We start from the raw sequence: 26555 nt of genomic DNA on the forward strand, positions 1-26555 counted from the left end.
CTGTCGTGTCTCAAGGAAAGGTCTTCTTTACACATTTTTAAAACCAATCGATTGTGTATCGTTGCATCCCTTTTAAAGCTACTTTTTTTACCATCTAATGCATTCTTCCAACTTGAGAATATGCAGTGTCCCCAAACAAGAGTTTCAAATTGCTTTTGCAAGCATGACTAAGTTCAGTGCCTCCCTCCTCACCATCTGTGGCATGTGGTAGAACAGGATATTTGCAACATGAATGCAGAACCTGCAGAAGTGATGTGACGTTGTTTCAACAAGGCTCAGACGTTTCCCCACACCTCTCCCCTAATTCATGGCTTAGAGAATAAAGGTAGGCCAAACTTTTCATAAAGTACTAAAAACATGAAGTATGACCCATGTAACTACCTTAAAACATTTGTGGAAGGACACCTTTGAATGGGACTTAAATTAACTTAGTTATCAGTCAGTAAATACACAACAGGTTGCATTTTGTTAACAATGACTCAGGCTTAAGCAAGACCTCAAAACAAAAATCCCCCTCCTAAATGGAGTACATGGAGTACATTTTTAACTGGATGAATTACAGCTTCGTTACTCTAGCTTCAAGTTCAAAGCTGGAAAACATTTATTGACACACTTCTTGGAAATATTACAGAGTACTGCTTTGTTTTCATTATCTCCTATTTTAATTAATTTCAAAAGTACTTCATTCATCCACAAAGGGAAGTTCTATTGCTGCAGTATTCATTATTATTAACTGAATGACATTGTTATAGTTACCGTAGAAATATAAATCAGCTGTGGCGTAGCAGAGAGGAAGCTGTGGTCGATTACTTTAGAGGTCACCATCAGTGGGTTGGGGTGTTTCTGTAGCTTGGCAACAACTTAGCTGATGATGTCACACACAGTGTTGGCAGGTAACACAGGTAAATTCTGTAGACAACTTGGACATGAACTCACAGTCACCAGTTCAACATCTGGGGTGCAGATCATAATCCAGGATTATACCATCTGCTGTTAACAAGCACTGTAATCCTCCTCCTTCACTTGTACCACTGTCTGTAGTCTGTCTGCTAGTAGAGCCTTTAGAGTTGTTCCTGCAGCCATGTTAAAATCATCTCAAATTGATTAAATTTGAGATGGGGGGGGGGGGGGGGGGGGAGAGGGAGGGATTGAGAGGACAGGAAAGTGGGGACAACAAGCTCAATAACATCCGGTCAGGGATACCTGCTGAGAAAGAGAGAGAAACACAATTTAATTACATAAATAAGGTTACATGTACATGAGAGTAAAGAGAGCAGAGAGAGGAGAGATGCATCATGGGAGGTCCCCCTGCAGTCTAGGCCTACAGCACCATAACTATGGGATGTTTCAGGGTCACGTAAGCCACCCCTAACTATAAGCTTTATGTGTGCTGGTGTACACCTTACATGCAGGCTTTATGTGAGCTCAAACATTTTGGTCAAAGTCAGAGCCCAAAATTTTCTTTGTAGTCAAGCTTAAACATTTAAGATAACTAACATGCAGGCAAGGGTTAATTACGTTTTCTCTCGTAAACTGATCTTGTCTTTTTAAATGCTTGACTGAATAAGTTTAACTCGAGGTGGGAAATTTGGTCAGTTTTTCCTTTGAAATGAAGATTTTAAGTCATAAGAAGTTATTTTTATGTGTCCCTCTGTGGTTGAAAAGTAAAAATTAGGGAATGTAAAGGCTGAACTAGTACAAAATGAATGTGTGTTTACTGAAATTTTAGCTCTGGTAAAATGCTATTTTCACATGGCTACAGGCATGTTTGTTTGCTCCAATATTCAAGTCCATCATTTTGACTATTGCACTATTTTTTTCTAAACTTAAACTTGTATTTGGTCTTTCTGATCCCTGCTGTATTGCTACTTTTGAGGTGTTCAGATCTATTCAAGAATAGATCTGAATACCTCTTCCCGCACTTCTGCACAAATAGTCTCTGACAGTGTGACAGCTGCTTCATGTGGTCTATATGTCCCTTTAACAGCAGGTGCAGAGAGCAAATTCTCCGTTCCTCAGCAGATGTGTAAATTGTAAAAAAGAAATAGGAGAGAAATGCTAAACTGAGAGGCCCATCCTTTCTTCAGTGTGTTTGCCTATTAAGCTCCTCCCGTCACATGTCAGTATGCGTTTCCCCAGGCCGGGCAGGTATGAAAAGAACCAGTTAGTGGGGATCAATACCTACACAATGTTGCAGTGACAGGGAGGGGGGCTTCCAAGTGTTTGGTGAGTGTTCCAGAGATTTTGAACATGTGGAGCAAAGCAGCTTAGAGGGGTCGTCTTCATTATCAAATTCGATCAGTGCCTTTCTGTCTCTCTTCCCTTGATCACCTTTAGCTAGAGGGAGTCACGAGGGGAAGGCTGTGGATCCGGGCTCCTAAAATGACCACATGCTAAGAGATGAAGAGCTACATTATCTCTGCAACACTTTACTGGCTAAATCCTGAAAGGATTAGCTGAGTAATTGGCAACAAGTTTATTGTTTAAATAATTAAATTCAGCACAAGTTCATGGGCAATAGATTCCACTTTTGTTTCAATTGTTGGTACTTGCTGGTTTTCTTGATTCTCTGCATTCATAAACTGAATAAATTTCAGTTTTGAATGTTAGATGTGTCACAATTTATTGTATACAATACTTAGGTCATAGTATCGGGAACAGCAAATAACAATTAGTTTTGTTATCATATAGAAATTAGTTTAAAGTAACATATCTAGATGTGTCATAAATCTAAAACCCAAAGGTACACATTTTATTACAACCCCTCATCCAAAAAGGCTTGGATGCTGTAATTGAAAATGGTCCAAAGACAGCAAATTAAATGTTGAAAGTGTGAAATTAAACTTCTTAAATCTTTGTTATATATGGACGTTTTTTTTTTTTTTTTTATTAAAAAAAAGTTAAAACAGGAGTAACTAAATATTTGAAAAGCTATGGTGTGCAAAAAATGATGGGGCGGGGTTCGTTATATATAAATAGCTCAACAATTTATGATTAGTTTCTCAACATAGGAATATGGGAATTTTATCAGCTACAGTACATATTATCAACAAGAATCCAAAGAGGCAAAGCTAAAATCATTACAGTACAGACTCTGCATTGGAAGGAGACTCAAATCTTTGGTGGAAATTCATTGTTAGTCAGAACAGTTTATCACAGCATCCATAAATAGAAGTTAAAACTCTATCCTGCAAGGAAAAAATCTGAGTTTATGGATTTAGTTTAAGTGAGTTGAAGTGGAAATCTATACTGTGGTCTGATGATCAATTGTTAATTGTTTAAGGTGCTCATTGTCACCACAGGGGGAGGGATGATGAGTACACAGTTTAAAAGCCAGCATCTACCAGGGTACGGTGATCTAGGAGTGCGCAAAGGGGTGACTTGCACATCTTCAAACGCAGCATTAATGCTTAATTATGTCATTTTGGTTTTTGGAGCAATGTATCCTACCATCCAGGTGGTTGGCTTTTACAGGGAAGGTCTTGCTTATTTCAGAAAGACAACATCAAACCAGATTCTACATGTAAGACAAAAGCATTGCTCCACAATAAAGGAAAAAATAAAGTCTGGGTGCTAAATTGATCCACCTGCAGCCCAGACATGTCACCCACTGAAAACATTTGGAGCATCATGGGATGAAAGACACAACAAAGAAGTTTCCAATCTGTTGAGCAGCTTAAGTCCCACGGTAACCATTTTAGTTTTAAATGGTAGCAATTGGTCTCTTCACTCAGGCTTCCTCCCACAGTCTAAAAAGATGCATGTTAGGTAAATTGATTCTGTGTTGACTGTAGGAGAGAGTGTGAGCATGCATGTTTGTTCATCTCATTCATCTCTGCGTGGGTCTTGTGAAGGACTGGCTGCCTCTCCACAGTGTAACTTACCTCTCTCCCAATGGCTGCTGGGAAAGGCTCCAGCCGCCAGAATAAGTGAAACCGGATATGGTTAATGAAAGAATGAATGAACTGGTATTCGTGGCATGTTGTCAAAAGGAGAAGAGATTCAAGCAAATTGGTAAACACACACGTCAAAGCTTTTTTTAGATTAGTTTCTGACACCAAATTCTAAATAATTATAGTTCTCAAAAGACAATAAAATGTCTCAGTTTGAACTCTTGATGGGTCATCTTTGGGCTGTTTAAAACTAATGAAGTCTTATTTTTGAATAATAGATACTGAATTTTAAAGCAAAAAAACCCAACATTTTCACTCCACATTAGGAATTACTTGAGAAGACGAGTGAAATACATTTTAGCTATAAAAAATACCTGTAAACGTTACTATTTGAAAGCATGAGAGAAAGTTGGGAAAGGGTTCCCAACATGAACATTCATATGAGGTAAAGTGAGTCGTTCTAATGTGAAAATAATGTGCGGGAAAAGGCTTTTAAGGACATTAAGACTGTCAGCTCCTTCAGTCTGCAAAAAGCCTGCTGCTCTTCCATTGAGATTTTGCGGCTTTGAGTGTCTGGACTTTTGCTCATATTCAGCCACCAACTCTTCACACGTTCTCACGTTTGGTGTGTAACTTTCATTCTTTTTCTTTTTCTGTATGTACAAATCTTTTTTTTTTGTTTTGGTGTTTTCATAGTGTACACAGTGGGTGTTGTCGAAATGGTTTGAAAAGGCCTGCTGGTCTGACTTCACGCCTGCACCCTAGTCTGGCCTACTGCGGTCGCTCTTGACCCTGAGGACACCCACAGCTGCTTGTCCCTTTCTGTCCATCTTTAATCTCCTGCTCTAATCAAGAGAAGGATCTTTACTCAGTCCCTGGTATTGATCTGCTCGTAGCTGGTAGCTGCTCCCATAGGCTTTAAAAGAGATCATTGGAAGATAATTGGAAGTTAATGAGGCTCCATGTAGTTTAAAAGAGGATTTAAGATTGAGTCTCATTATGTTAAATCGATAAAATCAAACAAATGGATTGAGTTGGTTTAAAAGTTTGCCTCTATAGCTCTATATCATAAAACACTCCCATCATTACATTCTCTAAGCTGGAGCCATCTTTGTGTGAATGTTGGAGCTTTTTTTTGTGTGTACATGGTGTGTTTGCAGCCAGGTCAATGTCACTCTAAGCCCTGAATGTGTCATAGTCAGTGTCAGGCTTCGCAGCGTGATCCTGACACTCACAGGGGCTTAAGAAGGCCGACTGACCCGCTGCTGCCGCTCTCCTTGTCTCCCTCAGGTCAAAGGCCAGTGGGCCCCATCGATTCTCCCGATGAAGAAGTCTTTAGATCCTCTGCCTGCTCGCCTCTCTTCAGCCCACATGCTCCCGGACTAAAATCGCAGCCCCGAAAAGCCTCCCAATTGTGCTTTGCGTGCCGATCGATCCAGTCGGTGTCCAAGGGGGCCTTCCTTTGAGATAACTGACAACTACAAAGGTCCTACTCTGACAGGCTCTTGTCAATACAACTTTCCACTATTGATAAGTAATTTAAGAAAGACTGAGCAGCTTTACAAAACATCTGTTAAACAAGAGACTTTAACAATAACTTCTTAGTGACAGAAAAAAAAACGCACTTATGGCAGCTGCCTCCTGGTTTCCATCAATGAAAAACCAGTGGGTGCAGAGCTGAGCGCAGAACTGAAATTGCTGAAGCTAATAGCTATTTGTTTATTTGTCTCTCATCAGGAAATGTGGGAAATGTAATTTTTTAAGCAAATATAATAAATCATCTTAAGCCTCTTATTTATGATGTTCCACAGCTTTTTTCCACCTGAAGTTAAAGAAATTACATGTATATGTTTAACTTGCTGAGTATTTTCAGCGCCAACACTTTATTTTTGGTGCAGCTGAAGTCCTGGTTATAATCAGGCTACCGGAAGACATCGCCTTGCCGTTTTACTCACTTTATTTTGTTTCACGTTGCTGCTTACAAATTTTCCTAGTTGCATCTGATCTCCTCAGAAACAATTAATCCATCAGGAAACTGCTTAATGTCAGTATTATGGTCATAATTTAGAAGGTTGCAAATTGTTTTGTTGGCAGCTGCTTTACATCTGGTAATAAGGCACCTACAGCCTCTCTCTCCATTCCACATAAATGTGTTTGGTCAATAACTTTTACTGAAGTACATAATAAATTCATAATGTGACAGTGGAAGGTTGTCAAGTGAAGTTAACTAGAATTTGTGACATTACAGCAAAACAAAACTGATCGTACTTCACTGAGAATAGAATCATACTGGTGAAGGAAACATCTTATAGCATCTTTCTTAACTGAAAAAGATTTGTTTTATTGTAAGTTCTATGTGAGAAAACCAGGTCATACACAAACTGTGATTCAGGAGAGTGTTTGTCTACATTTCTGAAGGCATGTTGAGAGGAAATTCAAATGCCTTGAATCTATTAATACGCACCAAAATGTTGATAAATCAATATTGGATAGTGTTACTCATTAAGTTGACAGTTGTGTATCTTATTGTAGGAATAAGTGATCAACCAGTCAAAGGACATTTTTTTCACAACTTTGCTCTCTGAAGTCACCTTTTAAAACAATCTAAACACAAACTATTTGTGAAGCCATTGTGTTTAACTTACAAGCCCAATGAAAAGGTGACTTAATCGGAACAACATGTGATAGGACTTGATAATTCAGGCTAAACAAAAGTGATGATATTCAACACCTTGCCGGATTAAAACTGTTTGAGCAAACACTACTCTCACTGTCATTTTCTTACTTTTGGAGGAGCAGTAAGGTCTCTGTAATTCCCTCTGCTATGTGATAACAGTTACTAAACCAGTATAACACCTGCTCAGCGCTGTTGTCAGTGCTGTGACTCAGTCTTTTGTCTTTTGTTCACCGTAATCCCTGCATGTGTAAGTGGATCCTCTAAGAGCAGGATAACTCCTTTTAAGCGGTTTTGAACACTACAGGAGGGACCAAAATCCACTAACTTCTCATTTACTTCATTTCATTTAATTTGCATTTCTGTATTTTGTCCCCACTGCAAGAAGCCTCCATCTTGGAGAGTACTGCACCAGTTACTTGGTCTGAATTTTAAAAAACTGCTGACTGACTTAAAAACTGACAAGTATGATGTTGCCGTTGTTTAAAGGTCACTTGTTGTTGTGGGAATTTGAAGATGAGGCTGTCAGCAGGTCTCGAAAACAAGAGCTAAATCAAGTGGCCGCCACTCATAATGACTGAATCCTAACTGTCTTGTTGGGATAGGAGGTGAACCTGGACGAGCCCTGCTGGCCCGCAAAAGGGGAAATGATCCAGGGGAAGGGGGGCAGTGAGTGAATCAGTGGTGGTAGCTCTGGGACGGGGAGGGTCACACACAAGCACACTCTTTGTGTCCCTCTAATCCCCCCAGCCAACACAGCTTTGGCCAGGTTTCATCATGAAAGTGCCATGAAATAACTACTTTTTTTCTCTCCTCGCAGTAAATCTCCCCTAATCCTGCGGGCTGTGGAGACAAAGGCCTCTGGGACCTAATCCTGGAGCTTTTAGTGGGGCTGAGGGTCTGGCCGACAGAGCCTCTTCTAAATGACTTATTTCTATCGGACACTAATATAGCTTGACAGCCAAGAACAGGGAAAGGAGGAGGAAAAAGCCACGGGGAAAAAAGAGCACAAACATTTTCACATATTTTCGAAGTCTGAGCTGCTGATTGTGTGCGAATGTGAACGGAAGAGATGAAGCACAGTTATTGGTTTAAACATACACGACAGTGGTGATATCCCACCAGTTTATGTGCAAATACTGATCAAAACTTGAGCTATTTCTTTTCTTGCAGGAGATTGTGGTGTAGGAATGTACCTGTGGCATTTAATGAGTGCGAGGTCGACACCGCCTTTCCGACAGAGTGAAAGCCCTTTTTACAGACTGCATCGGATATATAGAGGACTTACTCTCCTTTTTTTTTTTTGCCCTTTGCTTGTTGTGGTATAGGTTATATGGATCAGTTCTTGGTAAAAATCAATAATCTATTAGGTGCTGTATGGACTGAATGTCTGTCTTTCCCAAAGAAGGAGTCTCTTCTCTGTTGAGTTATCGTTTTTTTTTCTAAATTGCAATTATGTAGCCAAGAACAGATGGTTAGATTGTAAATCTATCCTGGAATATCTGACTTAACCCTAAGGGAAATTGTGTTGTATTTGGCTCATTTTTCCACAAAGGCACCATGCGGATGAGGCCAGTCAAGATTCCAAGGAAGCACGTTGACTTCCCTGAAACTCTTCAAAAAGGGAAGTTTTTACCATTAAAAAAACAGGAAAGGTATTCTTTCTCATCACAAGAAGTGCTGTTGAACATGCAAAAGACTTTATTGTCTATGAGTTTGATAGAAGAATCTAAAATGTCCGAGACTTATAAACAATACTTTTTAGAGAGAACATGAACTGGAGGAAGGAATTTGAAAGAATTGGGAGGCATGGAGGAAGACCGTGGATTTGCATTGTGGGACATGTAGGATCCAACGGTTTTGGAGCTTTGCCCACATTCGATAAACCCAGTTCCAGGATCAGGATGTCCCATCTTGTGTTCTTCTTACAAGTATTCTTTCCTTATTTCCTTGTAAAGCTGCAAAAGTGTCAAGCATTTGTCAAATGCATGATTGTTTAAACTGCATTTAGTTTTGGGATGAGTTACTCGACCGTGACAGTGGATCAAATCCTTTATGGTTAAATATTTTGTGGGTTCAACATTAATTTGCAACTGATAAGTGCCTTGACCCATAGACAATTTGAGCAAACCGCCCTAATTTATTATGTAAACCAAATATGATGAAACTGTATTACCTCAGAAATATATAAGTAGGTTGAGTTATTTTCCACCAAAAAGGAGTAATGCTGATAAAAATCGGTGTAAAACAACAACCGTAAAGTTAAACTGATGTTGGAGGCTCAAATTCCCTCTCATAATTTGGTTTAAAGTTTTTCGCTTCCTGAGAACAATTTTAATTGAGCTCAGCTGGATCTTAAGAAATAGTTCTCCCTGAGCAGGGTTAAGATTAACTTCACATGGTGACAGTTCATAGGCAAAATATGGTGCCTGTTAGCAAAACAAACCCTTAGAGAAAACCCCCTCTGAGGAGTTGGGGGGGGCACTGTCACAAGCAGCGGTATGGGAGAAAGGAGACCGAGAGGGAGAGGACAATCAAAGGCTGTTATTTTAATCTGTCCTGCCTAGGAGATTAGCCGACCACATTGTTTTAATTGTTTTAACTGGGGGGGAATGAAACGCTCGCTTATTGGGGGATCCTTGGCATAAATCTCTCAAGTTCAATAGTTTCAAAAACTTGAGCTCCTTGCTGCCCCCCTCTCTCCCCTCATCCCACCTAATCCCGGCTAATACCTTTCTTTCTATTGGCTAATGGCTGAGGGAGCCTGGGTAAATGCTTCTTAAATAGTCGAGGGTGAGAATGATTTCGGAGAATCAGATCCGTGCCACCACAAAAAAGAGCGCTGGTAGAAGGCCCAAACTGGACTAAGACATTCTGGCTCGCTTCTGTGCGTGCAATTTGTTTTTGTTACCTGGATGTCCCGCTTTTACACAGGATTTGGATCTCAGGTGAACAGGTGAGGGTGCTTTAAACTTGCGACGGAGAAGATATTTATCAGAAGCTACTGAACATAAGCCCAGGATTCTAGTAGAAAAAATTTGAATATGTCGATTGTAACGCCTCCAAGCACACAAAGCTATTTGAGTTCATTAAACCTGTCAAAACGAATAATAATATTGATTTAATTTATATTTTAAAACAATATTCCCTTATCCGCAGTTTTTTTCTTTTTACTCATCCGACAGTAGACACTTGTCTCAAAAAGAGTTTAGAGTCTAAAACTAAAGCCCATTACAAACTGATGTCAAATCCTTTGATGCCTAAATATACCTAAGATGTGTGTGTTTATTGTCTTGTGCCTGTAGTTTTTTCAAATGATCTAATAATAACGTTAATTCTGCAGTAGTCGTCTTGTTTGAATGAATTTAGCTGGTTTCAGGAAGTTTTAAGGCAAGTAACTTGAAGTGTCTTAGCCGTGAGTTCCACCCTTGATAAAGAAATCCACAGTAAATAAAGTCATTAAAACCTCTCTTTGTTCCATTAGGTTCACGATGAACTCCTTGAATTTTTGCGGGGCCCCTGGTGGTGGCGTGTATCCCCTCCACGGCGTCAACTCCATGGTGTTCGACCTGCGCCACCAGATGGCGGAGCAGTACCACGCCTACCCCGCCGCACCTCCAGCGGTGCAAACCTTCTCTGTGGCCGAGAGACTGGCAGGTGGGCCACCGTGCTCGTGCACAAACCAGAACACGTCACGTGACGGACAACTGTTTGGTTTATTTGACATATTTCTATCATTCAACACTTTATTTAAAGTCAAGGCAAGGCAAAGGCAAGGTCATTACAGGGCTGACCATTGCTGTTTTAGATAAGATAAGCCTTTTATTAAAACATTTTAGGGAAAGTCAAAACTATTCAGCAGCAGATAGCCTTCAGTTTTCTAAATCAATCGCACGTTTAGGAGCTGCCGCTTCACAATAGGCCCAATGAATGGAATCACTGATACAAGTTACTCAGAAATGTATTAACATTTCGTGCTTGATGCTGATAAGTATCACTGGAAGGGTTACTTTCAGTTTGGTTAAATATCTATGATATCTTTTATAAGGAAATGAACTCCAACTAAAATGTCACAACAACACTTCACTTACAGCCCAGTGGTCAAATTTTGTTCATTATATTTATGTTCTGCTGTTTGCGTGACATAATGATTCTAATAGCATCAATGGGTTGACATAACTGTCTGTACCCTCCAGGTTTGCTATGAATTTATACTTGTGATTTATAGATTTATGTTAATCTAAAAAGGAGGGTTGATAACATGGACCTAAACAAATGCAGCAAGCATATCAAATTTTTAAAATGATCATTATTGTCTGTCCTGTCAGAGCTTATCCTGGAAGCTCGCTATGGCAACCAGCAGAAGCAGCGCCGCAGCCGCACGGCGTTCACCGTGACGCAGCTGCAGGCTCTGGAGAAAGCCTTCCAGCAGACGCAGTACCCAGATGTTGGTATGAGGGAGAGGCTTGCTGTGTGCATCAACCTGCCTGAGGCTCGCATTCAGGTGACATCATGTTCCACCCATCACCTGACTCACACCTGAAACCAAACCATCTGGGTTGTGGTTTTTTTTTTTTTTTGCTGTACAAATTAGTTTCCCTTCTGATCTTTCTCACCCAGGTGTGGTTCAAGAACAGGAGGGCAAAGTTTCGTAAAGGTCAGAGATGCTCCCCTCTCTTAAGAGACAACAGTTTGGAGGAAGCGCCACTTAACTGTAAGATGGGACAGGAGGAAGTGAGGACTCAAGACAAACAGTACGAATCCATGGCATCCATTGAAAGCTACATCTCTCCTCCTTGCTGTCCTCTTCCTCCTCATGTGGATAAAAGCAAGGATACAGACTCTGAAACTTCACGACGCCCCCTCCGGCTTCATTCTCCTCCCCTTTTTCCCTTCGTGGCAGGGGAGCGTTACGGTCATCCACCTCACCAGCCAGTTTTGTCCACTGAGTTCGCCCTCCCACCGCTGTTCTGGCCCATCATACAACAGCACAGCTCTGCCTTGGGGATTCCTCCATCAGTTGCCAAAAACTGTAGCATCTCCCTTCAGACTGCTTGCTCCAGTAAAACTGTGTGTCACCCTCACTTAGGACTGTAAATGACTTTTGAATCTGATACATTTAGTCTGAGATCTGTGCTGCTTGTGGCCTCTGAAGCAGGCCTGTGGGAGAACAGATACTGACAGACAGTTCAGAAAATATACATCTTTATTCCATGAGTTTCATTGAAAGGAAATGAAAATAACTTTGGTCTGCCTTGGCCTACATCCACAAGTTGTTGTTTGTGTGGCATTCAGATGAGTTGCTGAAGGGAAGATTAATCAATCTAATTTTGATTACAACCAACAGGCTGAAGCATTTAAACCTATTGCTGTCCTCCTCAGCTCTGTTAAGCTGGCTCCACTGCCAAGTGTCATAAGTAGTTGCAGACAGTATATGGTAAAAGCATTTGGTGAAAGCTCCTTATTGTAACTCAAAATTGCAAATAGACATGTAAATAAAAACCTTTTGCACCATCATCTCTGCTTTCTTTTCTTGTTTTGTGTGTTTTAGCTTGACAAACCTATAGCAGTAGGATAGGTTTGTTAATATGTACAACATAAACTACAAATGTAGAAAACATGTGCAACAGTGGAACTGCTGTGGTTGTCATAATCATAACATAACATTAATTCTGAGAACTGTCCAAAACAATAGCATGCTATGATCACATAATCACGTAGTTATTTTGCATACAACGACCTGATCACAATATGTGATTGTGATCACATACATATATATATATATATATATCAGTGTTACAAGATTATCCTGTAAACTAATCAGATAGTGTGGTAAATTTAGCATTTTAACAGTAGAATGTCATAGTGAAATGTTTGGAAGTATTCGAATACATGAGGAAAAATAAATTAACAGGAATATTCTGTTCGGCAGCCAAGCCTTCATCAAACAAATATCAATCTGTTCTTATGACAGTGCATCAGTTTGGTGAATTGATGTTTAAGTGAATATTGTTTCCATACAATGCAATTTGAACATTACAGTTTATGAGCTGTCAGCTTCAAGTTTAAGATTGCATAACTAGTGGGGGCAAGAGAGGCTGAGTGTTGGAGGGGATCATGTTTCTGATTATAAACCCTTAAATTGTTTAAAATCGGGTGCGGAATGTAACCCACTCAATACAAAACGGAAACGCTATGTCGGCATAGGTTACATTTCAGAGGGAAATCTCGGTCTTTTTACTCTACATGTATTTCTCATCTTTTTAAACAGAAGTTTAAAATCCCATTGAAGTATTAATGCATCAATGATAACAATAAGAACGACAGATTATATAATTGGACGACAATCACTTGGGACTTTTCTTTAGCAATGAGTACTTTTAGTTTTGATACTTAAGTTAGTTAGTTTTCTGTTTATACTCACAAACTTTGGTAGCTTATTGTGAGAACTTTTAATGTGAAATGGATTAACGTCACCATCTTGGACTTAAATAATGGACAAGACGGCACTGAACGCGTTGTACATTTACCATCTTGTAGATGTTTACATATCTTACGATTGTCCTAGATTCAGTTGTTTTAAAAGTGTACATTTGTCAGCTAAACTCAACCAGTTTGAAGCAGCTCTTGGATGGCTACGCGCGCCTGATGTTTTGTTGTATTCACCAAACTAGTTGCATCTGTTTTCCTACGTAGCGGCGTACTGGGTGAATCAGCGTGACGCTGCGCAACTGAGGGAGGCTTAAAGAGACCACAGTGAAATCATAGCAACTTGAGGACAAGAGAAGCCAAACGGGAAAGAAACCAACGGTCGAAGAACCATGACTTCGACTGCGTTTCGGTAGCTAACGTTTAAAGGTAAAACGTTGTATTTCAATAACTAAACTTGCTCTTTGACGAGTGTATTTTATGACACCGTACTACCGTGTTTGAACGTCCCTGTTGGTGTTCCGTGTGCTAGTTTGCTAAATGGCTAGCTAGTGAGCAAAGCAGTATGAGATCCAGGCTGCCGCTGGTGAGCAGTCGGTTAGGATTAAGGAGTTGCCCGGCAGTGGTCTGGCTAATGGCTGTGGCTGGAATCTGAACTATTGAACAATATTCTCAGGTGAATCAATGATCCATTTTTATCCCAACGTTACTCCAGTCGATCATTTTTGTGACGGCGTCGCTTGGGACGTTGTTATTTTTCAGTTATTAAGCATTTCCTAACTAGCCAGGTAGCATAGGGATTGCCAATCAATGAATATTTTATGCTCTGCCTTAATTCCACTTGTCCGATTTGCGTTTGTTCGCTAACAATTAGATTTCCTTCGTTTTCGCGTACAGTGTAGTTACTAGGGTAGCTAACGTTGTATGGTTTACTGTCTTTAATCAGACGTTGGGCCAAGACGGACGGTGTTTTTGTTGGTGCTAGCTCTGTTAGCTTAATTCAGCCGTGAAACATTTAGACTTCACTCCAACGTACAAAATAAACTGCTTCATTAGATTTGGGCGTTTATGCTTGAATTATACGGCAGAGACAATCCTTTCTGTTTCACAAATTGGCGGCGATTGAACGATAGGAAGCTAACTTGATAGCTTCAGACTATCTGGCCTTGTCCGCCGTTAACGCCAGCTCTGTTGGAGATCCTTTCTTACTACATTTGTTTGTAATTTTGTTTATCTGTTTAATATTGAAAACAAATGCCTTGCTCAGATGGAGAGACGGTGAGCACTATGGATTATCCGAAACTAACGTTAAATGACCGCTTTTAGACACTATTCGGTAGCCTGTTAGCTGTTAGCAATCGTTAACATAAGCCTATAAGGCAGGTATTTGCACCACTTACAAGGAAAACTTGGTGATCTGGTCTGGTTACTGCTCCTTATTCTCAATTCGAAGCACTCTCTTGGAATTTAGATTCATATTCGTAACGTAAGAAGTCCTCTGTCATTACAGCTAGCCTTTTTAACTACAATTGTAGCAGCCTGACTTTGAGCAACTGTCCTGCCAAATTTACGATTTATAGAGAATCATTTATAGACTTATTGTCTCTCATCTTGAAACATAATTATTTCCTTTGTATGCTTTAAACAACTTGGTGACAAGTTAGCTAGACAGTTGACCACAAAAAACAATGCACAACTTCCTGAAATGGAACAGACGAGATGTAAGGCCCATGGCTGCCAAAAGTTACTTGAGGTGGCAAGTTGTTAAAGTTTTAGTTTTTTCCTTCAACAGAACATCTCTATACTTGATCATATGTGCTAGGTTTCTCTTTAAAATCCACCGAATGGGAAGGTTTTCTTAAGGGCTTAACTGGAACTCCTTTTTGACTGAGGCAGCACATGAGTTGGATCGAGGCTATAGCTTAGTGTTGAACTAGGTTTTTGTGTTTTTCACAGCTGAAGAACCAGTTCTCAGACAGGACAACTGGTTCCATCTAGTCACCAAGAGTTTGCTGGTCTAAAACCAAAATAAAAAGCTTAACGGTCCAGCATGTGGGATATGATAACGTTTGTGCTGCTTAAATGCAATCTACAGCCATGTAGTGCTCTGGCAGAGGAGTGAGGATGACGATCCACAGCATTTCACGTTATGGATGACATGTTCTAACATAATGAATATACAAGATACTCACTGTCACACATTTGTACACAAATTATATTTAATTTCTGCCAATATTTTGCTGCAAACGTCACACATTGGAACTTTGAACCAAGTACTTGGGGACCCCAGAGAAAGAGAGCTGTAGTGTAGACACACAGTCGAAGCAGCAGCCAATGAAGTTGAGATAATTGTGGTAGTAAAATGTATTCGTACATCACAGGTGAAATTGCCAAGTTGTTTAACTTAATAGTAGTGCATTTCATTAAGCTAATTTACAGGTAACCAGCCTGAGAACACCATGGTCTGCTCTTCTGTGACTCACATGTGCTGTCAACTTGACGGTTAAGCTAATCAAATTGGTTAAAAGTTGGTCACCTTATCTTTTAGTACGAGTACATTTTTCACTTTTTCGTCTGCGATTATTTACATTAGTTTATTTTTTATTGATTTTTTTTTTTTCGTTTCCTCTCTCCTGAAAATGATAAATGGTGGAGTTTGTGTTGCAAATGACAAATTATTTCATAACTGGTAAACTGATGAAACATGGCTGAGTTGAATTCTATCTCAGTGGTTTTAATCAAACCAGTTTTGAATTACTCAAATCATTTCGTAATTGGAAGTATTGTGAATGACGACATACCTTGTTTATGAATTTTTCAGGTTCTTAGGTGCCAACATTGTGATAATAAAGTACTTTTATTATTCAGACATGCAGATATGTGTGAATTTCTTGTATTGTCTGTGTCATCAAACGCATATAAAACACCTTGATACAGCTTCCTGCCTTCTCTGTTGTTGCAGCTTTAGAGTAAACATGCAGAAAAGAAGACAATCACAAGGAAATCATGTCAAATATAAATGGTGCTTGCTCATCTTCTACAAGCTAACATTTGATAATGCTGTTTTTGCCTTCTAAATGTATTACTATTTTAAAGGTATTAATATGTCAAATATAGCTGACTTATCTGTAGACTAGACTGTATCCAAATCTATCCAATACTATGCTTTACAGTGATGCAAATTACATGATGAGAGGCATTACAGCAGTCATTGATCTGTGTAAGTGCCTTTCCATAGGAAATAGTAGCTGCCCATAGCTGGTGCCTGCATTACCTGCTCCCTTTAGTGTCAGAAGTATCTTAGATCATAAACGTAAGGGATTTAAGAGTGTCTCTGACCAGAGACGCATGCGTCTTTTTTTGTGTGAGAATGTTTGGATTGATGTTGTTTGTGCTGTATTGCTCCTGTAATTGTTTATGCTTTAGTTTGGCAACTTTTACAGTATTTTAATCTTATGTTCACATATGTGGAAGAGCAATATTTTTGTTTTGTCATTATGGACTCTTGGGCAGTGTTTATACATTTTCCCAAGCTTTTTTCCCCCAGTGTTGTAAATATCTGTTTATTGGAGCACCCACATGACATAACAGCACACTAATTGGCTGAAACGCATCTCAACAGTGTGTCAGATTGTTAGACCTATTATGTGACCTATTCACATTTATGTGAGCTTTTACAAAATCTACTTAATTGTAATGAGTGGTGATTTCTTTTATTTTTTTTTCCTCATGTCTACGGTCTTCTGTAAAATATCTGAGCTCCTATTGATTTCTTTATTGAATTTGCATTGCGCCAGTAAGCATTCAGATCTAATTTCAGCAGTAGTATGAAACAGTCACAGTTGGCATAATTTGATATTCAAGTAAGAGGTTAAAGGGCTTTTGTTTCCCCTCCTTTGGGGAAAAAAAACCAAAACCTCCTATTGGCCTCAAAGTGACATGGGAAGAGGTCAAGTTTTTCCTTTGGTTGTCTTCTATTGATTGAATCATGGTGACAATTTAACATAATGGATCGAACAGCTATTTTCTCCACCTGTTTTCCAAAAGACTACCTATGCCTAATTTAACATAAGACAACATAAGTGCCTAAATGCCTTATGTAATTTCTTATGGAGTCTCTTTCTTTACTGTAAAATTTTCTTGTTGACATAAATTTGCGTACCAACCGGTTTGGGATAAATGCATACAGTGTTTCATAGGTTGTTTATGTAGTATTTGTTATTACAGTGAAGTGTGTTAAGAGGAATAACCACTAGAAACTGAACTTTAAGAATGAGTAAATGACTTCAGTTTGTGACTTATAACCTCAGCTGTTGTTTTCTAATCTATGAGCTGATTTCTCTGTTTTTGCTTTTGCAGATAATCAGTTGACATCAAACAAACCGGTCACCATTTTTGCTGTTCCTTCAACCTCGGGTTCCCTCCTGCCGTAGCCGTGCAACATGGAGAGTCTCCACTGTGTCAATGAAGGCTGACCAGAAGAAATGAGGCACTCTGCAAGATGTTCCCAAGTGGCCTTTTGGATGCAGTAGCTGTGTTTTGGAGTGCTTTTTCATGACTAGTATTGTATGTTTGTCCGTGGAAACGTCCTAGAGAAATCTGCCTTTTGGCCAGGCAGTGGCAAGCGATTCTGAGACTGGAGTTAAGAAATGCAGAAGAACGGAGCCCCTATTGTAGACAAGAAAAACAAAGAAGAAGAAAAGGGAAAAGCTGTCTGATAGACACACGGGTCACGCTGCAGTGTTGGCTCATTTAAGTCTTCTCTGCTCATTTTAACTGCAAACTCCTTTCCTCTGTCCTGTGAGATCTGTCTCCCTCCCCCTCCTTTAAGTGTCCTCCATCGTTGTTATTGGAGTTTCTATGGTTTGCATGGCTGGAGACTAACCGTGGAGAGGCCAGGGTATCACAAGCTTATGGATTTTGACAAGAGAGGGGGCAAGGGAGAGACAGAGGAAGGGAAAAAGATGTCTAAGACAGCAGGCAGCAGGACTGGACATGGGGGCAGGAGTTCGGGGACCAATTCTGGAGTTCTTATGGTTGGTCCAAACTTCCGTGTGGGTAAAAAAATCGGCTGCGGGAACTTTGGAGAGCTGCGGCTGGGAAAAAACCTCTATACTAATGAATATGTGGCCATCAAATTGGTAAGAGCACATATCCTGAAACTGGTGATGGTGTGAAAGCATTAACTTACTCTGTCCAGCGATCCATAAGTCACTCATACAGATGCACATCTTAGACCAGTTTACTTCCCATATCACACATTCATCTTAACTGCTTTATGCAGTTTTTTTTTTTTTTGGTTACTGTTAAAACATTTATTCAACATTTGTTTTACAAAATGTGGTCGAGTAACCCAAGAAGAAGAGAAAGTGAGGAAGTGAATAGGAGCCATCTTCCCAGGTTTTGGCTTTGAGTCAAATGCTCAGTTTATGTTTATCAAAGAAGTGAAGAAGTTGACCAGATGATATCTTAAACCTGATGTATGTATAATTTATATATTGTGAATGGAAATGCATTTCATTGAGTTGGTAAAGGGAGATTAAGCTCTTTTCCAATGTGGATCGGTTTTGAATAAGGTAAAGGATTGGTAAAGCTAATCCTCTGTAGAGTTTGAACCTTGAAGGACACGTCACTTAATATATATCATCAGTCTTTATTAAGGCAACATTATAAAGACTTGTTCTACAGCAACAAATAATGTAATTTAATGTGCAAACTCTTATTGAATAAGGTATGGGTAATCAATTACTTTCTTTTCCTTTTGTGTCAGCATGAACAGCGTTTTCCTTTTTTTTTTTTTTTTTTAAATGGTTTCAACACATTTAGTTGAGCAGTGAGAAACCACATAAATTGTCAAGACCTGTTTGATTGCTCAATCATTTCTGCAGAACTTCCACTTCTGTATCACTTTGTTCACTGAATTATATATATTTTTTTTTCCATGACAATACCATGACGTATCCAAGGTCTAACTGAAATTTGACATAATTCTAAGTGTGTGGCTGTTCTCATCATCACCACCACCACAGCTACACTGGTGTATGGATGATTATCCTTCACTTTTTTTCTTCTTCCATGGAGGTCGTTATGTCTTAATGGCATTCTCTGACGACCTTGCTTACTACAAAGACGGCAAAGGTCAGCAAACAGCTGCAATTGCAGTTCTGCTCTCCAGAAATCTTTAATCGTGGTTGCTGCCTCTCCCCCTTTGCTTGAGAACCTCCCATCTGTTGTGTATTTTTATCACCACAGTGTCCAGCTATATCTGGATCTGACAGTAAGGCCATAGTACTGCTACAAGGATCGTGTAGCCCCACTAGACCCAGATCATTGGGTGTATGATACTGAGAAGAGGAAGTGGTCATTAAGCTCAGCAAAGCCTGGCTAACAGTACGGCCTGATTGTAAGGATTATTTAGGATGTAATTCCTTGATGGAAATGTGTTTTCTTGTTAATTGTTTTTTCAGAACCACAGTGATACTTCCAGTTCCCCACCACTTGCAATTCTTCTGTGATTTGGGCTTTTTTTTTTTTTTTTTTAAAGATTAATAGGACAATTTAAACTGCCATTGCCTTACTGAGCCTGACATTGAGAGGACTTCTCCCTTGTCAAATTCTCAGGGTAACCCAGACTCTCACACAGTTGTCAGTCCACATGTTTCTGTCTGTTCCTGATCTCAGAGCTCCCCGGGGTAACCCAGTGAATGTCACTGCCTGTCTAGTAGGGCTTCTGTTTTGTCACAGGCTGTTACTGAGCTCTTCCTTATGGACTAAAACAAATAGGAGCCCTGTTGTCTACGGCCACCTGCTAACACATGCTTGACTTCAGTTTTGTGTCCTCCTGTGTTTCTAACCTCAGTGATTCATGTCCACTCGTAGGTAGAGTCTGAATCAGTGTTTGCAAAGTACAGGAGTAGTAAAAGGCTATTTGGTTATGTTAATCGGGCAATTATTTCTTTTCTTTCCTTGTTCTTTTGTGTATAAATGGCTGTAGTGGTGGAAAAAGCTAAATAATTTCTCCAGAGAATAGGAGGACTTAGCCTGAGTAGTTGGTCTCTAGATGCACAGATGTCATTCAGTGTATTATTACTGCATTTATAAAAAATTAAAAAAGTCATAAATGCTGACATTAGGCCAACTGGAAACTGAACGTTAAACATCTTTCCAGGACACCTGACTTAAATGATGAACTGATTGCCAGAAATTACTTGACTGAATAGCTGATTAAGAAGTTAATCTTTTTAGGTTTACATTCCTTCCTTTTACTCTCCTAATTACTGATGTCAAAGAGGCCCAAAGTGATCAACAGTCTCAGTGAAACTTTAAGGAAGTATGTAAATTATTACTTTGTCTGGTTTGACAAAGGTTGTTGATCTACCAGGAAGCCTATAAAGCAACCTTTAAATAGCAACTGCGACGGGGTTGGCTCATTTTTAATCTCCCCCTCGTTTGTTGTATCATAAATTGTAAAAGCTGCGGCGGTACACAGTGTTTACTTAGCATTTAGTTGGGGCTTTTTATCTGCTTTGTTTTTCTTGTGTGATTGGCGTTTGGTTCACCTGAGACAAAGGTGAATTCCAATCTCGCCACGTGACTTTAGAGAGACAAATGTATGGTAGGCCAGACCTCTACTTGCTGTACCAGTCGACCTCGAGCTGCCGTAAATGTTGTAGCAGAAAGTAAGGGAGAATTGGGGGGGGGGCTGCTAAGTGCTGAAAGGTCGTCTTTGTTGGCAGGCCTTGTCGACGCACAGTGGTTCAGTCTTTGGTCCAGCTGTGTGCTTTCTCACACTGACAAACCTCTGTGGTGGAGGCCTAACTGCACAGTCTCTGCTGCAAATACACTGCAGGCTTTTCTCAAGGGGAGATCCCAGTATCGTAAAGGAATAACACCAGAAAATATCCGCTCGCTGTCGAGGAATAATGTAGAAACCGTCCATCTCCAGCCGCACACTCCCTGGCACAGTGACATAGCAGTCCACTGAGAAAACGACCGTGTAATTGTTTGTCCCTGAAGCATTTTGTATACTTTCATTTGAACTTTTCTGGCATCTTTTGAAGTTTTATCACTTTCATTATCTTCAGCTTATCTTTACAAGGCCAACTGCACCTTCCTAACCACATCATTGTCTTTGCCTTGGGTTTTCACAGATATCATTTTCCACCACAGTTCAAGTTCCAAAACTTACAGCTTGCATATCATTATAGCTCCTTTTCATGTAACCGGTGATTCGCTGAAAGATAGCAGGTGCCTGCGAGACTTGCCACCATCAATTCTGGTATCATCCGTTCTGAGTAATAATTAGTTGAAGACTACCCTTTGTGATGATGACTACCTTTGACTATGACAAGTGGCTGTAATATTTTCTGAACATGGGAGGAGGGTAACAAGTAAATGCTATAGTGTTGACACTTATTGTTCAGCACAGAGCTTCTCTTTAGCTCTGTGAGAGGCTTACATTGGAGCGACCATCTCGTGAGATAAACACAGAAACCTACTGTGCATTGTGCGACAGCCGTGCACATACAGAGCAGCGTTTTATGTGGTCGCTCCTTATTCAACTCATTATGTTCCTGACTTGGGAAAAAAAAAAATTGCCTTTCGCCACCCCCACCTTAAAATAAATATATAATAACTTGGAATAGAGTAAATAAAAAAAAAAAAAAAAAAGTAGTCTGGGCTTCTTATCTTAAGCTTACGACCTTAGTTGCTCCGGCTGAAACGAGTAGTGCGGACTTCATCAGCTGAAGCTAATTACTCCTAATTCCATAAATTGGCCAAACTAAATTAAACTCTTGGTTGGTGTGTGTGAGATTGGATTTAGTGTGTTCCTAGTACGTGTGAACCTTTGCATTTGAGCAAATATGTTTACAAAGACATATTGCGTCCTGATGTTTTGTTTTTTTTTTTGCAATGAAAATATTACTCCACTACTGTTTTTGCTGTAGTGGGGACAAAAAAAACAGATGAACTCTGTGAGGTGTGTCGAACTATCTGAGTGCATTATGCACATTTAGGACAACTTGAGTGGATTGTTTATGTGGAGCCAAACAGTCATTAATGGAAATAATCTAAGTAAACTCTTAAAGGTGACATATTAAGTAAATGTCCTTTTCTGTGCTTGAGAGCATGTGTTTGGGTGTCTGAAGTCCTTACCCATTTAAAAACTCTGGAAAAACAGAAAAGGGGCAGAGTGAAGTGGGTCACCCCACCCCTTACAATGATCAGAGTTGATCGATCAAAGAAAAAGAAGTTGTGGTTCTGTTTCTGTCATCTTGACCAAAGCATGTTGCAGCTTTTTAAGACCTCTGCAAATTATATCAGCTTGTGAAAAAAAGCTTCTTGTATGTCCCCTTTAATGCTAAATTGATTAATATCTTTGCATGTTATGGCAAGTAGTAGCGACTGTCTGGTGACCACACTAAAGTGCATTTGTGTTTCTTTTTACGAGCCGGTAAAGATTAGCTAGCAGGAGAGTGAAACGCACTGTTTAGCTGATGTGACCGGGACCTTTATGGTAAATTGCAATTGGTCAAATGCAGGATGACAAATATGACAACTAACTGATGTTAGGATGGTCTTTGCGCTGTATGTGTGTTGAAGGGTGAAATGTCGCTGGTAGCCTTTTTGTGTTCAGCTACTGAGTCATTGATGCAGAGGCATATGAGTGAAGCCACTCACTGTGCTGGTCAGTCGTGATGCTCAGATGGAGATCTGAGGTGTTTTATTCAGCTCTCCTTTCTGCCTCCCACTGGAGCATGATAAGCAGCTCTTGTTGCAGTCTAGCTCAGCAGCTTACTCAAGCTCACCATGAGGCAGTTGTCGGAAAACTGTGGGCACAAAAGCCTTATCAGCATGTTTGGCTGGAATTAAAGTGACATTTTGACGATTTAAGTTCTTCCCTACCCCGCTTGGGCTCTCTAGAGTGCATGCTGCGCAGACTGAATGAATAAATCCTGGGATGTCAACCGCATGTAAAAAGCCTACCTTCAGTCAACTAGCTAATCCTCTAATTAATCAGTAGCCAGCAGCAACGCTGGCCGTTAACACAGACACTCTTTGTTTCTCTGTGGAGATTTAGTCATAAAACCTGCAGAGGAGTCTTGACATAACAGTTCTCGATGCTAATCAGCAAAAACTGTTATGGCGTAGAAATGCAAAGTGCAAACTGTGACTTTACAAAATAAATGGGTGGGGAAGTGGATCAGGGTGTGGGCCTCTGAAGCAGTGCGTGCTTTGTAATTTTACCTTCAATGTGCACATCCGGGTTCATGGCAACTCACAGGTCATGTTTTCCATTTGAAAGGTTTCTCTTAAGGAGTCGTGCCGACTGTATTAGCCGACCGTTTTCTGATGTGTGCGTACTGTTGAGGGGTATAACAATAGTAAATAGTGTCTCAGATTTCCTCTTTGTTACCTTGACTTCACCCTCCAAGTCTCTGTCGAAACTTTTTTTGGCAGCATTGTAATTGAAGTGGTAAACTAGAGCCAAAATAACAGAGTCCGATTCAGATCACTGTAATTTGAAAGCAGATGAAGCCAATTTGCTCTTGAGTCTATATTTGACTAACTCTGAAAAAGAAAGGGAGGCAGGTTTTGAAGTAGTTTTGAAGCTATTTTGCACCATGTAAGAAATTTAGAATAATGTGCTGCCTTACCTGATCTTAACAGGATTGATAATTATACTTGTTTTATCTTTGATGACCCAGTAGCTCGCCAGGTTTAAAATCAAGTTCCATTCACTCTTGCATTGATTATTTATACATCGTGGCATTTTGTTATATTAATTTTTATGGGAAATGATACAGATTACAACATAGCCTTTTGGTTGGGACATGCACACGACTGTACTGAGATTCATGTTATATTTAAAGATGGACAGAACCAGAGTTGTTGCTGAGTCTGCTGGCTTTTTACAAAGGAAACTATGAAGGTAGAACAGCTGCCGTTTTGGACTAAAACAAACCGTAGTGACGCCATAGCTGATCTGGTACCAAATTTAACCAGCTCGGATCATTTAATTTTTAGTTGCTTCAACTGCCTCATGGTTGCTTTTGGTGTTTGACCACAAAACAGGCTAACTGCATTTTAAATTTGCATATGAAGACATTAATGCACTTTATACTGACTTATTTCACTTGCATGGCTAAGATGGCCTCCATAGATTGATTTATCTATTTTTTTTTAATAATGTTGTCATAGAAACCCTGCAGTGGAAGGAGGGTGTCTAATATAAGCAGATATGTTGCATTGAAAGAATTTGACACCCAAGGCAAATGTATTATATTTTGTAACTGCTGCGGAAGCCATCTTGAATGTTGACACTGAGATAACACGATACACCACTAATGGTCCCAGTGCAGTCTCTCCATTCATTGAGCTGTGCCACACCTCTCCCACAGCAGAGAAGCATTTCAGCACAAGTGAAGGGAATCCGGTCTGAGTGATGACAATATTGGCACGTGGGGTATTTTTATCAAAATAAAATCAATATCTGATGTTTATTGACACCGTCAGTGATGTTGTGGATTTTATACAAACACATGGAGCTTGTTAACAACCACAAACAAGTTCTACAAAAAAGCACCATCATTGTCCAGTTCTGTCTAATTCCTGCAGTCCCAGATTATCACATTGGCTTTCAAGAGCCAGCTGATGGCTCCATGTGGGCATGTTAAATCTGAGCTGAAACTGGAGAGGTTCTGGACACCAGCCTTGTGTTGCTCTCTGACACTGCTCCTTTACACCACCTCCCTGCCACAGACTCCTCCGCTCATAAAGACGGCATCAATAGGGCAGCACACCCTGGCCATTTCCAATTGTCTGAGCATTACTGTGATCCATCAGTGCCATTAACGTGTTGAAATTGGAGTTGCTCTGTCAAAGATTGAGTGAGTCATATTGCCAGTTGCATATTGTGAAATGGTTTAGTAGGAGCAGGCAAAGGTCAGCAGCTATTCTGGGCCTTATGCATAATGCTGGGTCTATTCCTTTTGGACGTGGCGGACATATACACACTCCGAATGCCTCGTTGGCCTCCCAGATGATAAACAACACAGATGTTTATTTATACCTTCCAATATATCATCCCAGCTCTCTATTACTGTATCATGACTTTGCTTATAGGATCAAGGCGGTCTATTATTTCCATTTTATCATGCGTTTCATAAGATTCTCCATATGAATGTGTTAAAGACCAAACTATAATTCTTCTGAAGTTATTTCTTAAAGATCGCAGAATGTGGTCATCATCCAAAGCAGTGAAGACTTGTGGTCATCAAAATAAGAGTGATCATAGATCTAAGAACATATTAAGATGGTTGGTGGTGGCTTTAAATCCCTTTTAACAGCTTTTATTTGTCACTAATAAGTAAAATCACATAATTAGTTGCACTTCATGTTACTTTGTATTTTGGCCTAACTGTGTTTCTGTTGTCCATTAGTGTGTACATATTGTTTCCTCATTTTCCTTTCTTCTCCTCATTTGCTGTTCATTACTGTTGTCACAGATCTGCTGTGCTCTTTCTCAGCTGTGGTGAAGCAAAGATCAGATTTGGCCTACATGACATCACATGCAGAGTTGGTTAATCCCTGGAAGAGGACTTTGCATGTGCTGATGGCTCACTCCATCCACAAAAGGCTTTGATGGGCCACCTCGGTGTGAAATGCTGAAAACGCCACCTAATCCGTGATGACATAATCACAAATTTGTACGAGCTTCGAGTGTTTCACCCTTAAGTGTGATCTTTGAAATGGCATGTAACATCTAATCTCACACCCATCTCTGGGCTGCTGTAGCAGCCGGATTGGATTCTAGTTGGGCTGAATGTGCTTGTAGAGCTAAAGTCAACAAATCCCAAAGCTTTTTAGCAGTGACTGACAACAAGCGAAGTCATTAAAGTCCGTTTATGTTCCAGTTGCCCATAAAGTCGCCATGTTGATTTGACTAAGGCCAGCCAATGGTGTCAGTTGTTGCAATGTCAGCATCTGTTTGGTTGTTGTAGTTTTGGGGAGGTGGTTCTTATATTGTTACATTTGAGATCTATTGTTTAGGAGCACAGACATGTTGGTATAGTATTATCAATAATAATAATTGCTACAGGTTAAGCAGGGACGAGCAGTAGGAAACTCATGAATATGTATATGTGTGTCATTCTGCCATAAAATCAAAAGATTTCACAGGCACAAAGAACAGATTAAATGAATTGAGGCCTCATTATTGGAACCAAGTAGATTACAACTAGTAGTCAAATTAGGAGCGCACTATATGTGTTATTGTATTGTTTATTCCAGCACCAGTAGCTGGTATCGTGGCAGTATCTGATAAAGGTGTTGATTTAAGACCCTAAGCTGAGTTAAAGAAACTGCACCAGTCCTCAAGAGCACAGCAGATGTCACGTCTTTGTGGTATAGAAATCCAGTTCTCGGGTAATCTAATTTAAGGACATATCTTGTTACTGTACTCATGCAAAGGCACGTCATTAATACAATTTGACTGCACAGATCATGATGGCAGTGTGAAACAGCTGAGTTCGAGAGGTTACGTAGTAGCAGGTGAG

The 26555-nt window shown here is 39.9% G+C and overlaps 2 protein-coding genes across 6 annotated transcripts in view; both read left to right on the forward strand.

Annotated features, from left to right (window-relative positions):
- Positions 1 to 9794: 9794 nt before the first annotated feature.
- On the forward strand, positions 9795 to 12023 carry dmbx2 (diencephalon/mesencephalon homeobox 2). The gene is made up of 3 exons (XM_072388663.1): positions 9795 to 10224; positions 10896 to 11071; positions 11188 to 12023. Exons 1-3 carry the CDS (start codon positions 10059 to 10061, stop codon positions 11662 to 11664), a joined length of 819 nt encoding a protein of 272 aa, XP_072244764.1. The 5' UTR covers positions 9795 to 10058; the 3' UTR covers positions 11665 to 12023.
- Positions 12024 to 13294: 1271 nt separating this feature from the next.
- The window catches only part of csnk1g2b (casein kinase 1, gamma 2b), a 28759-nt gene continuing 15498 nt past the window's right edge, over positions 13295 to 26555 (forward strand). For 4 of the 5 annotated variants that reach the window (XM_072389200.1, XM_072389203.1, XM_072389202.1 and 1 more), the window contains exons 1-2: positions 13295 to 13425; positions 17356 to 18137. In XM_072389200.1, coding sequence (XP_072245301.1) covers positions 17910 to 18137 — 228 coding nt within the window. In that variant the 5' untranslated portion in view covers positions 13295 to 13425; positions 17356 to 17909. Of the gene's footprint in view, positions 13426 to 13578; positions 13673 to 17355; positions 18138 to 26555 lie in introns of those variants that run through there. The other variant, XM_072389201.1, reaches the window with a different exon arrangement.

This window comes from Leuresthes tenuis, unplaced genomic scaffold (genome assembly GCF_036924035.1).
Source record: "Leuresthes tenuis unplaced genomic scaffold, fLeuTen1.0.hap1 SCAF_7, whole genome shotgun sequence".
NCBI lineage: Eukaryota > Metazoa > Chordata > Actinopteri > Atheriniformes > Atherinopsidae > Leuresthes > Leuresthes tenuis.